Consider the following 13,440-nt stretch of genomic DNA (forward strand, 5'->3'; position numbering starts at 1 on the left):
CTGCTTTCCCAGGCCAAGGCAGAGAGCTGAATCGAAAGTGGAGCAGCTGGGACTTGAACTGGTGCCCATATGGGATGCCAGCACTGCAGGCAGCAGCTTTACCCACTATGCCATAGCGCTGGCCCCAAACCCATCCTTTCATAAGGAAACCACTCTGTGGTAATGAGCCCACTCCTGTACCTGCATTAGTCCAATCACCAAGGACAGAGACCTCTGAGCTGATCACCTCTCATCAGGCCAACACCTCCACACTGTTGCACTGGGTTTAAGTTTCCAATACACCCAAATGATTGTCCAAGGCTCACCATGCAAGGCCACCCACAGGAGCCCTAAAGGCAGAGGATGGGCCAGAGTCTTTCTGGAGATTTTCCCAGGAAGGAATGGGAGAAGCAGGGTAAGTGTGCTAAGTTTAGTGAGTTTGAACCATGCTGGTGGGATCTGGGCTGCAGGAAGTATTCTCGGGTGTCTGCTACCTGGCCGTGGGATGAGTCAGGACAGGGAAGCACTGGTCTGGTAAGTGAGAGGTTGGTAAAGGTTGATGGTGTGTGGGGGGCTCCCGCTTGCTTGGTTTGTATATGAAAGTAGAGTTTCCAGCAGGCTGTCTCCAGGATCAAGGTCCCAAATGTCAGAGCAACCAGAATACAGAAAACAAAAAAATACAGCCAGTGCGCACACACATACACACACACAGAGAGAGAGAGAGAGAGACCTAGGCGTGAGCAGACACACACAGAAACAAGTACACTTGGAATGTGGCTTCCCTTGGCCTGCTCAGCCCAATTCCTCTGCCACCTGCTTTGCCTCTTCTCCCACTTCCTTTGCTGCTTTGAGCTGTAACATGTAATCCCCTTTTAGTGATTGCAGTGGGATTCGGAGAACAAGCAGAGATGAAACCTGTGCAGTCAGTCCTCCGTGTTTAGCCCGAAAGTCGCTGAGCGCAGTATTTGCTGGTGGCCTGCGGCACCTCCAGAATCAGGTGACGATGACCTTCTCTGAGTCTAAGTTGCCCCATCCTTGTCATCACCTGTCATTTACATGAAATGCAGGAGGACCAGCTGATGACAAGAGGAAGCTGCACTCCTAGTGTTTTCCCTCATTTTGCTCAGCTCCCCGCTAAGCTGGTTTCTCTTTGCCTCCGTTTTCCTGGGAGGCTTGCCTTCCACTACTAGAAATAAGCTGTCACTTTAAAAGAAAAAAAAAAGCCTCCAGTGACCTTCCCTAGGAACGGGTTGCTAAGCTGGTGTTTTTGCTCTGGGCCGTGGCTTGCCGCTCCCCAGGCTGCAGCCGGGGCCTCCCCAGCTCACTGCCTTTCCCTTCCGGCCACTCAGAGGATTCAACAGCAAGGACCATCTCTCTCCACCTTCCTCCTCTTCCGGGAAGCAGCCAAGTGCCTTTTGTAAAGCACGTAAGGTAAATCAGTTCGTAACGGGAGCAGTGACGCTTTCCTGTTTGTAGTTATGGGCTCCGAGTGAGTGCAGCCTCTCCCTGGGCACCCTGAGAGTAGATTTCATGAACTGGCCATCCAGGGGATCTCTTCATTATTTACATTTTTACTTCCTGGGACGGGAATACGTAGAGCAGTACTGGGGTGGTTTTGATTCAAGCTGCCTTCTGGCGTCTGGTATGCAGGAAGTGTTAAGTCAGGCTGATCCCGCAGCCTCCAGACCAGCACTCAGCAAATCCTTTGCCGCACGTTGCATTTCTGGGCCTTTCCGTTCTGTGTGGGTCATGGGGAGAAGTACTTGTAGGTGCAAACTTCAGTGGCCTTAAGCAAGGGGTGATTAACCACAGAGCTGCGGATTGCATTGCTTTCCAAAAGACCGCTAGAAAATCCACTGGCTGCAATTAAAACAGATTGTTTCCTTTCACTGCAGAAGGATGCAATGAAAAACTAACGAAGTCTAGCAGGAAATCCAGGTCTGCTGTTGCATTGTACGAACAGTTTCTGCAAATAAATTGAGTACTGGTGTGAAATATCTCTTTCCATAGAAAGATGGATATAGACAGACAGATCTCCTACAGCACATTTACAGAGTCGTTGATTCAAACATTTATTGAGCATTAACAATGTACCAGACAACATGCTTAGGTTTAGAGTGTGAGAAAACAAATTAGACCAGATCAGAAATCCAGCTTGCTGGGGAAAGAGCCCTATAAACAGATGATCATACTACAATGAGCTAAGTGACAAAGGAGATTTACAAAAGGGTCTAAAGGGCTTAGAGCACCTGGGGACCCCTAGGGAGTCCTTAGCATATCGGGTCAATGCGTTAGCCATATACCACAGAGGGCAGCTCAAATGTGGCATTTACTTGGGCTCTTTGAGGGCAGTATATACTATATCAAGCTGATAAATGATTCCGTAAAGCTATCTGCCTCTAGCGTGGTACTAAGGGGAGCCATGGTTGGAATAACTCATTGGGTTAGAAAATGAATTCAAAAGGGGTGCATGCGGCATCTCCCCAGGTTTCCGAGTTCCCACTGGAACAGGCTGGGACAGACAAATGCTCTGAGGGTGAGATGGAGAACGTGCTCTGGAGAATAGGGCAGGACCTCTCAGAGGCACCATAAATGGAAACAGAAGGCCAATGGCCTTGGACCTGACTGGAGGGAAGTGGTGGGTTATGGTGGCCCGGGCTGAAGGTGGGAAGTCAAGCCTGTAAGTACAGGGGCTCCCATGTCACCCCAGGGCTTTCTGTCCCTCAAGCTCTTTTCCCTCCTCACTCCTTTCTTCACCTTTCCCTTCAACTGTCGCCTCTTCTTGCTAATGACACCTCACCCTACCTAGAGCCCAGCACTGACAGACAGTTTACTACTCACTTCCTCCCACTGAGTCCTTACAACTGATTGCTCTTTGAGGTTGGAACACGTTCGCAATTTTACCAGCGAAGGAGCCTGTCTCAGGGAGGTGAAGGCATGGCTGGAATTTGAACTCAGGGCCACACAACTCTTTGTAAAGGCCTCACATGCTTCCGTAAACCCATCGTGTCACTGCTCAACAGAAGGAGGCACAGACTGTGTTGGATTTAAGCGCCGAGGTGGAGATGCTCTGTGAGCCGTGTTTCTCCTTTCCTCTTCTTTCATACGGTAGTCCCCACTCCTTGTGGGATCCATCACAGGACCCTCTAGGTATGGCTCTGGCCCTCTGACAATGCTTGGAACTAGCTCATTTGTTCAGAGGAAGCATCAGTACTTTTCCTTGAAAAACATGCTTTCTTTTGAAATAAATCATTGACGGTAGCCTGGAATGGGGAGGACTCTGGGCTCCTAGAGTCTTGGGGTCAAATTCTGAACATGGCATTTCATCACAACGACCTTGCACAAACTATGGAGTCTGCAAGAGCCTCAGTTTCCTTGTGTATAAATGGGGCATGAGTTGCTGAGCTCGGAGTGTTACCGCGAGAACCAAAAAAGAACGTTTATCGGAAGATCCCAAAAATAGCTGTGCAGTAAATCATAGCTCTTGTTTTGATGTTTCCAGTTAACAAGCACCCAGTGCATGTGAGGAAGGCAAGCCATGGATGAACACTGGGCAATATTGATTTATCTTTTCTTAGCAACAGAGTTCATAACAAAAATAAATTTTGGTGTCATTTGATTTCCTTAGAATCTCATTCAAAGTTAATGATCAGGAAAGAATGAAAGGGAAAAAAACAACCCCATTACATTTTTCATTTTAGACTTCTGTTGTTTCTTTGTGATTTTTCTTCTGTGTTTTAGTGACTAAAGTATTTCTGGACTCTTTTTTTGCGTTCACAACGACCAGAGTCATTTATGAGACAGTTTCTGTGCCCTTTGGAATTTGCATTCTCAGTGTGGACCCCCTGTTAGCTCTAGGTTAAGGAGGGCCTCCTTCTGGGTTTTTTGTGTGGTTGACAATAGGATTTCAGATCCTTTACTTGCCTTTAACATGCTAATTCCCCAGGAGGGTCAGCTAACCCTTGACCATCTCAAATTTGCTGTTTAAATGACCAAATCCTGGATAAGATTGGGATTGCATGGATGTTAGAAAGGGCGTATGATTGGTTAGCTCCGGGCCTGATGTTTGCATATTCTCCCAACATTTATGGCAGCTTAGAGAGGACAATGATGCTTTAAATGGTTCCAGAAGGTGGCTGTGGACTTAGTCATGCGTTTAACAAACACACATTCGATGTCTGTTGTGTGGTATAGCCCTAGGCTCTGGGGAAGGGGAGGTGTCAGGGAAAAAACAATGAGCAAAATACTGCTCCTGCCTTCTTATAGCTATGTTCTAACAGGCCTGGACAGACAGTAAACAATGGTAAGGAGGGTAAGGTATCTGGGGACTCCCAAGAGAGTGGAAGCGGGACTTCATCATTGTTTTGTGAATGGTCAGGGAAGACTTCTTGAATAAAATGAAATTGCAGAAGGGACCTGGAGGAAATAAAAGAGAGGGTAAGAGCTGTAAAGCTGAGCAGGTATCTTGGGAAAGAGAGGACGTGACGTCAAGTGAAATAAGCCAGACACAGAAAAGACAAATACCACATATTCTCAACTCACTCTGAAAACAAAACGGTGATTACTAGAGGCTTCGAGTAGTAGGGGGAGAGAGAGGGAGCTTGATAATGGGAACAAATCAGAGTGAGGGCTAATGAATCAGTTCCTAGCATCACACAGCATAGTGGGAAGACTATAGTAAGCTAGCACATGCTGTATGAACAAACAGAAGAGGGAAGACCCAAGCCTCCAGCCATGAAGTATGTCAAACAAGGGGAAGTGCTGATTACTCTGTTTTGATCAGTACATAGTGTGTACATGTATGTATTGAATTGCCACACCACAGCCCATAGATGCACACAATTATTTTGAACACATTTTTTAAAAAGAGAAAGTTCAAGCAAAGGGAACAGCAGTTAAAAGGCCTTCAGGGAAGATGGTTCCAGCGCAAGTCAAGTAAAGCCTTTTGGGCCACAGAAGGGATTTCGGATTTTACTCGGGTGAGAAAGGGAAGTCATTTGAGGATTTTGAACAGGGGAATGATATGACCCCTGCGGCTTCAATGCAGAGAATACTGTGGGTGAGCAGTGTGGGGAGCAGAGAAATCAGCAGGCTCTCGTAGTGCTGCAGACCAGGGCGATTAGAGTGCATGAGGTGCATGAGAGTGATGGGACCCTGCATACAACTTGAAGGCAAAGCTGGCAGCTGGATGTGCCTCTCAGAGCGAGAGAGGAGGTAAGAGGGACCGCGAGGTTTCTGACCTGAGCAGAATGGATTTCTGTGTATCCTAGCAGAGATCACAGCACAGTCAGACTCGGGTTTAAAAGCCAAGACCTGCATTTGGGACGTGTCAAGGAAATTGAAGGTGCTCGTCAGGCAGTCACATCCTTGAGTCTGGAGGGCTTTGGAGATGTTTGAACCGAGGAAGTCCCTTGGGAAGCATGCGTTAGAGAGGGTGCTTAAAGCCAACAGACAGGATGCTATGGCCAGGGAATGAGCCCTGGGACCCCATCCACCCCAATTTTTTGGTTCTTGGAGAGATAAAGAGAAACTAGCAGAAGAGTGAGAAAACCAGGAGAGAACTTCTCCCTCATGTCCCAGAACCAAGTGCAAAGAGTATTTCCAAAGGCAGCAATGGGTCGCTTTCACTGCTTAATGCCTCTGCTGTGGTCAGTCACATGGAAACTGACAGTAGATGCAGCAATGCGGGGGTTATTGGGAACTCTGGAAAGAGCAGTTTCAAGATATGCTAAACACACACCCCCACAAAAGACTAGAAATACAATGAGTGTTTTCAGGGGTTTCCTATAAAGGTTGAAAACTGAGCAACAGCTAGAAAGAGAAAGGGTTTTGTTGAAAGGCAGGGACAGACAAATTACAGCACTTTCTGCACTGATACAGTGGAGCCGGTAGAGCGGGAAGAAGTGGTCATCCAGGTGAGAGGAGGGCACTGTCAGGATCAAGGTCCTGGAGGAAGGGACACGATGGGGCCCAGGGCACAGGCAGGGCAGTTGGCCAGATGAGAGCACAAATGATTTAAGGCAGCGAGCAGAGGCAGAGGGGAGACACGATTCAGTGAGGTGCTGCATGTGGAGAGGAGATGCAGATCCTTCCTGGTCTCATCTGTTTGTTCAGTAAAACGAGACCCAAGGCCAAGGGCAGAGTGTGGAGGGGCGGGAAGGTATAGGCTGAAGGAAGAGGAGACACTCTGGAACATTCCCTCCAGAGCTAGATTCCAATCGGGCTCATCTGGCTCCAGGGTTACAGTAAAGTCAGGCTCACGCAGACAGGGGTCTGGCATTCTCCTCCCTCTGTGCTTGTTTTCACAAGGCCTGGGGTCTGCAAGTGTCCCTGGGCAGGGGGCAGAAAGTCTACACAAACATCACTAGCCATCAAGACCAGCTTCCTACTTAGCAACAGGAAGAACTGTATTTCATCGATTCTCAAATAACTGGCTTCTTTATTTTTTAACTGGCAGGGTTCCATCTTGGCCAATATGAATCCCAAGGAAGAAAAAGTGAAAATCATTGCAGAAGTAAGTGGCTGCCTAGATGTTCCTTTGTGTGTTTGTGTGTGCACGTGCATGTTACATGTATTTGCAGCGCGGGAACAGGCACTTGTTGCATGTGTTAAAAGAACTCCAGCCAGTTAGACTGAGTAGAGAGTTTGGTTAAGCAAAGAATGATTCTGGAATTGTGCAGCCCTTAGAACCAGAAGAGGTTCAGAGGTCTCCCTTGCCAATATGAGCAGGCAGCACCTAGGGACAGAAAACAAAAGCTCAGGAGCCAGCACTGTGGCATAGAGGGTAAAGCCGCTGCCCGCAATGCCAGCATCCCATATGGGCACTGGTTTGAGTCCCAGCAGCTCCACTTCCAATCCAACTCCCTGCTAATGCACCTGAGAAAGCAACAGAGGATGGCCGGAGTACTTGGGCTCCTGCACCCACATGGGAGACCTGGAATAAGCTCCTGGCTCCTGGCTTCGGACTGGCCATTTGGGGAGTGAGCTAGCAGATGGAAGGCCTCTCTCTCTCTCTCTCTCTCTCTCTCTCTCCCATCTCTCTGTGTAACTCTGCCTTTTAAATAAATAAATAAATCTTTAAAAAAGGAAAAACAAAGAAAAGAAAACAGAACTGCACTCCAGAAACAGCTTCATTGGCTACAGCTCAGGCCTGTGGATTTGAACATGGACTGAGCACTTGGCCACAGTGAGTGACTGCAGCTTAGCTGCTGTGATTGGCTGAGACTCTCCCAAATCAACTACCACTCTCCCAAATGAGACTTTCCATTAGTTTGCATGCTAAGATATCCCAAGTTATGCTGCAACCCCCCAAGTATGGAGACCTCCTCAGGCCAAGCTTAGTTTCACACACACCTACTGCATGCACACAGAGAGTGTGTCTCACTCCTGCAGGGGGTGGATGACGGGGGACACGCAGCCTTGTGGCTCTCCACTCCCAGCTCCACCTGAATGCACCAGAGCTGTCTCTCACCATCTCGTGAGTCCCAGCACACAACCGCTCCAAGTTTATACCTACTACTGGATCCAGCTCGGACTGAAACAAATTGATTTCTAAAGAAATTCGGATGAATGGTAACAACGTGCCCATTATAATGGCTGAGGCCCACAGTATGACCCACTGTAGGCAAAAATTCCCAAAGCACTGTGCAGACCAGGAGAAAGGAGGCCATCTACAAACTGGAGACCTCCAGACACAGGTGTGAATATTCTACTGGATTTCTATTTCTCCCTTGACTCAATGCTGATAGGTTGGAGGTCACAGAGACAGATGGGGAGACAATGCGTGTTTCAAAAAGCCTGAGGGGGGCCGGCACTGTGGCTCACTAGGCTAATCCTCCGCCTTGCAGCGCTGGCACACCAGGTTCTAGTCCCGGTCAGGGCGCCGGATTCTGTCCCGGTTGCCCCTCTTCCAGGCCAGCTCTCTGCTGTGGCCAGGGAGTACAGTGGAGGATGGCCCAAGTGCTTGGGCCCTGCACCCCATGGGAGACCAGGATAAGTACCTGGCTCCTGCCGCCGGATCAGTGTGGTGCGCCGGTTGCAGCACGCCAGCCACGGCGGCCATTGGAGGGTGAACCAACGGCAAAAGGAAGACCTTTCTGTCTGTCTCTCTCTCTCTCACTGTCCACTCTGCCTGTCAAAAATAAATAAATAAATAAAAATTAAAAAAAATAAAAATAAATCAAAAAGCCTGAGGGAACTCATTATAAAACCATGTGGATTAATTTAAGCAAGACATGAAACACTAAAAAAACCACATAAATTCCTATTTGCTTATTCGTTCCTACAACAATACGCTTTGCACCTCTAATTCCTGGGGAAGCAGCAGTGGACAAACCGTGGGTCCCTTTTTTTTTTTTTTTTTTTTTTTTTGAAAGGCAGAGTGGACAGTGAGAGAGAGAGAGAGAAAAAGGTCTTCCTTGGCCGTTGGTTCACCCTCCAACGGCCGCCACGGCCAGCCCGCTGCGGCCGGCGCACCGCGCTGATCCGATAGCAGGAGCCAGGTACTTATCCTGGTCTCCCATGGGGTGCAGGGCCCAAGCACTTGGGCCATCCTCCACTGCACTCCCTGGCCACAGCAGAGAGCTGGCTTGGAAGAGGGGCAACCGGGACAGAATCCGGCACCCCGACCGGGACTAGAACCTGGTGTGCCAGCGCCACAAGGCAGAGGATTAGCCTAGTGAGCCACGGCGCCGGCGTGGGTCCTCTTGGAATGTACATTCTGTCTTAAGTTTCTCTGGGCAGTTTCCCTTTGGCTAAGGGACAAAATATTATTGGAAAGCAAAAATAACCTAGATTTCTCCTACATCCATTCCCAGTCCAAAAAAAAAAAAAAAAAAAAAAAAAAAAGCTCAGAAAGGAGAAAAGAACCATACTTGCACACTTGAATTTTAACACTACCCCATCTTCTAAGTTGGTGACTTCCGGAGCTGAGAACAGGTCCCACCCTGTGGGACCTATAGGAAGAGGAGGACCGAGTGAGGATGGAGAGGAGCCAGAGAGATCGGGTCATGGAGACCCCAATCCAGTCCCATTCTCTGGTTCGGAGCCCAGTTCTTGCCTGGGTAACTAAAGTTCTTGTCTTCCCTAACCCCAATGGCCAAGGGGAGAACACAGCTGCCCAGCCACCTGCAGGACACTTCTTTGAAATCTTAAATAACTAAAACCCATGCTTTGTATTCCAATCTTGTTTCAGTAGAAAAACAAAATATCTCCCAACTAATAACTTGGGTGTACCAGGGAAAGGTTCTGTGTGCTTGCAACTCAGTTAGTGGAACTCGAGACTTGAAAACTTCAAAGTGTGAACACATGAGCGCTCTCAGGCTGTTTTGTAACGACAATGTGGGAAGAGGAAGTGAAGTCTGCATGGTTAAAGGATTTCTCCCTTTTTGAGGTGATCAGCCACAATTTCCTCTAAATGGAAACTCCCTGGCGATTTCACTTGTTTTTTTGTTTTTTTTTTTTTTTGTTTGTTTGTTTTTTTTTTTTTTTTTTTTTTTTTTTGTTAGGCTTTTAATTCCTTCCATGCTGGTAAGGCTGGGCAGCAGAAGAACCAACCTGTGAAATCTCAAATGTGCTTGTGATGTCTGGCCGGTCCCAGGTCTTGCATCTGTCCTAGTAGGGTCACTGGCTAGTCATCTTTCTTAGACTGAGCTCCAAGGGCAAGGTGCATGTGGCATTCAGCTCTGCCCCCACAAGGCTTAGAACACAGCAGGTGCTCTGTAATGCCCCGTGCGTGAACAGGACCTGGAATGTTTCAATTTGGATCGGACTTTGGAAGAGCATGTCTCCTTTGAGAGGAGTGGGAGGTGCTGTCTGTTTAGGTTATGTTAAATGTCCTTTCCCTCTCGCTCAACACTAGTGGCCAGAGGCCCAAGGTCAGGATGACGATTTTAATTCTAGTGCCTAAAATCACACCCCTCTTGTGTTTGCATTTTAACCAAGGAGTTCACTGAAAATGAAGAGGATGCAGCTGTGGGAAGGAGGAAGAAGAAGGTTCAAAGGCAACAAAGAAAGAAACAGGTAGGAAGAGTTGAGAAACTGGTCTGGATCAGCAACCAGCCAGACCCCAGGGGCCACGTGGGAAGCCTCCTTTCTGGGGATTCGGCCTGCTCTAGGCTACTGCGATGCAGGGATGCGGATGGACCGTCCCAGGTGTAGGGCCCTGGGGTGCGACTTTCCGTGTGATCCTCGCAATAAGCCTGTGATCCAGACTTGGAGCCTTTTCCCTCAAAGTTTTCTCCCACCGCCTGAGAGTCTCAAAGCCTGGCCAAGAGCCTCTGCCGTTCCCAGCAAAGGCCCTGAACTAAGACGGCGGTAGAGGGCAGTGCAGGATCACAGATCTGGGGAACGCCTCCCAGCCCCAGCGCCAAACCCGAATTCCCTACACTCTCAGCCACAGACTAACTCCGGGCTGCCAGTGCTCCCCACCTCTCCACAGGGTCCCCACCCTGGGCTGGGAGCATCCCCGACCTGCTCGGCTTCTTCACTGCCCTCAGTCCCCCTGGTAAGGAGTTGCCCCCCGCGAAGAGAGAGGGACAGTGCTATTGTGGCTGGGAGATTTGCTGGGAACTCACTTCCCAGAAGAGGAGGGAGGGAGGAGGGGGAGCGCCATTTTGAGCCTGCAATCACGTGATAGGATTGCCCGGCGAGAAGGGGCCAGGAAAGAGGAGGGACACTCGGAGAGACCAGTCCGAGGGGAGATCCTTCGCTGCACCTTGTAGCCCTGCACCCTCCCGCGCGTGTTCTTTCCTGCAGGCTGGGGCGGGGGGATGGGGGCTGCCCAGATGGGGGCGAGGGCGGTGGCAGAACCGCTCGGCCACGTGGGCCCGCAGGGACGGGAGCCTTGCCTGAGGCTTTAGCTGCCTGGGTCAGTCTGTGGCTCTGCGGGAGGCAGCAGCTGCAAAGAGTTCAAGCCCTGAGCCCTGCAGTCTGGGGCACAGTGAGCCCTGGATGACAAGGCGAAGCCGGCAATGGAGCCTGGAGGAAGGGGTGGAGGGGGCGGGGACGCGGGAGAGACCGTAACAGCTCCCAGGAGCTGAGCACTTAGGTGCCTGGCTTGCACCTGCCCCCCACCCCACCCCACCCGCCCCAGCCCCGATCACGGGCCACGCAGCGCAGCTGTGGCGAGCTCGGCCTGAAACCTGCGGCCGTGTTTCTTGAGCCCAGCTGCACGCAACAAGCGTCTCGGGCGCTTCTTGTTCACGAGAGGCCGCGGGTGCACCCTGCTCCTCTATTTAAGACAGAGCCGCTGCGCTTGGCGCCAGGCCGCGTGCACTGTAGCCGCCCCAGAAGTGCGCTCCTTGCTATTTTTCCTCTTCCATGGATGAAAAAGCAGAGCACCAGCAAGGGAACTGTCGGCCCAGAGCCCCACGGTCAGTCTGGGGTCAGCACCGCGCCTGGGTCTGATTGGGCCCCCAAAGCATCCCGGCCAGCCCGCTGCCCGGAGAATTTGGGGAAGGAGCCGGGCACTGTGGTTGGGGCACAGGGAGGACTCCATGCTTCCTGTGAGTTACCCAGGCTCGGTAACTCCTTCTCGGCTGTCTCCAGATATCCTGGATTCAGGAATGAATTACTTGGGTGTGATGCTCCCCCAGGCTGCTTCAGAGCGTTACACAGTATACCCAGAAAAGATGAAAATAGCCCTTGTGTTTTGGGGTGCCTCCGTAATTTCATGAAAACCCTCCTAAAGACACCCAAGGCTGGCACCACCTCTGGGACACCCACAGTGACCCGAGACGGGGCCCAGGCTTCCCCAGGTCTGCTTAGTACTGAGGGTCACCCCTCTCTGGCGACCCACCGCACCCCACAGACAAACTGAGTCACAAGTCTCAATCTCTCACCTTCTGTCCACAGCCCCCGACTGCTGGCCCAGAGGAAATGGTGTCTGAAACCCCCCACCTCGGTCCCCAGCAGGAGCCGGGGCAGGAAGAGCCCAAGACGCACCTCCTGAGTACCACCGCCCGGCGGGGCCCACGCAGTAAGTGTGTCTTGGTTGCATTCGGCTGGTACTTACTAAGTGCCTGCTGTCAGCTCAGTGCTGCCTGACTGATTCGGGGAGTTTTTTTTTTCCTGGGTACCATTTTTTTCTACATGACCCCTGCTGCTCTACTCCTTCACCCCAATGCTCTGGTTAAGTCTCTGGGTGAGTGTTGTCTGGGGGAAAGGCCACTTAGCTTAGGCATGTGTTTCTAGAACCGCCTGCGTCAGCGTGTGCCAACTGAAATAGCAATGGCACAGATAGTCAAGTGCACAGAAATTCAAAAGAGGGTGACAGTTCAGGATTTCCGCAGCTGTTCCTCAGTATTCCCGAGGATGGGCCCAGGGCCCTCTGTGGGTGTCGGAATCCTTGGTTGCTCAGGTTCCTCATGGAAGGTAGCGTTTGCCTATAACCCATGCAATGCAGGGCCACCCGTAGAGTCCTCTCTGTTACCCACAGCATCTCCTTCAAGGTCAATGCTGTGTGAAGTGTTCTATTGCTTAGGGTATAGTGACAAGGGGAGTAGCGTGGAGTCTACATGCTCAGGACAGAGCCCCACGGTACAGGGGGCCGACTGTGCCAGTGAAGGGGACGTTGGCGGTGAAATCGGTGACTATGTCAGTGAAGGGGACATTGGAGGTGAAATCGGTGACTCGCCCCTTGAGGACACCCTGGTCTTCCCCCGCCAAGAACCTTGGCCTGCATTTTCCAGCACCTGCGCTTCCCCACGCAGTGAAGTAACGTTAATGATCTCACTTTAGAGCACAGCATTGCCCCTTTCTCCTTACTTCTCATGAAAAGCAGGTTAAACAATAGAAGTGTCCTCCACATCTTTAAAAGATTTGTTTATTTGAAAGAGAGCGCGGTGTCTTCTGTCCCCTGGCTCACTCCCCAGATGCTGCAATGGCTGGCCTGGGCCAGGCTGAAGCCAGGAGTCTGGAACTCCATCTTGGTCTCCCGTGTGAGTTCAGGAGCCCATAAAGGTGGGTTAGCAGGGAGCTGAATCTGAAGTGGAGCAGCCAGGATTCAAACCCCAGCTCATGCGGGATGTCACTGCAACACCTGCACCGTCGAATTTCCTGTTACATGATTGTTACACTATTTCACTGTGACAGGGCTGGGGAATAACATAACTGTTGAAATGAGAGGGCTATTTTTAAAAATGTTTATTTACTTTCATCTACTTAAAAGGCACAGCAAGGGCGGGGCGGCAGTTGAGGGAGAGATTGAGATCTGTGTGCTGGTACATTTCCTAAAAGTCTGCAGAAAATGCCCTGAGAAAAATGTGGCTTCAGTGGAAGAGAAATGACCCGGTGAGAGCTGTTAGGGCTTGCTAAAAATAGAACCAACATTCATTCCACAGAAATGCTCAAAATTATTCATTACTGAAGATTACCACTTATCTTAGCCAGCTCAGGCTGCCGCACAAAATAGCATGGACTGTTTGGCTTAAACAACACATTTCTTTTCTCAAGTCCTGGAGG

General features: G+C 50.3%; 1 protein-coding gene across 9 annotated transcripts in view; it reads left to right on the plus strand.

Moving 5' to 3' along the window:
• Nucleotides 1-1,074: 1,074 nt before the first annotated feature.
• The window catches only part of CC2D2A (coiled-coil and C2 domain containing 2A), a 152,314-nt gene continuing 139,948 nt past the window's right edge, over nucleotides 1,075-13,440 (plus strand). For 5 of the 9 annotated variants that reach the window (XR_011386194.2, XM_051830185.3, XM_089326957.1 and 2 more), the window contains exons 1-4: nucleotides 1,075-1,410; nucleotides 6,437-6,493; nucleotides 9,922-9,999; nucleotides 11,833-11,956. Coding sequence is in view for 6 of the 9 variants with exons in the window: in XM_051830185.3 (XP_051686145.3) it covers nucleotides 6,455-6,493; nucleotides 9,922-9,999; nucleotides 11,833-11,956 (241 nt within the window). In the remaining 3 variants the exon portion in view is untranslated. Of the gene's footprint in view, nucleotides 1,411-6,436; nucleotides 6,494-9,921; nucleotides 10,000-10,315; nucleotides 10,484-10,637; nucleotides 11,352-11,832; nucleotides 11,957-13,440 lie in introns of those variants that run through there. The other 4 variants (XM_089326960.1, XM_089326956.1, XM_089326961.1 and 1 more) reach the window with 4 other exon arrangements.

The sequence above is a fragment of the Oryctolagus cuniculus genome, chromosome 2 (genome assembly GCF_051225735.1).
Source record: "Oryctolagus cuniculus isolate XC-2025 breed Fujian yellow rabbit chromosome 2, ASM5122573v1, whole genome shotgun sequence".
NCBI lineage: Eukaryota > Metazoa > Chordata > Mammalia > Lagomorpha > Leporidae > Oryctolagus > Oryctolagus cuniculus.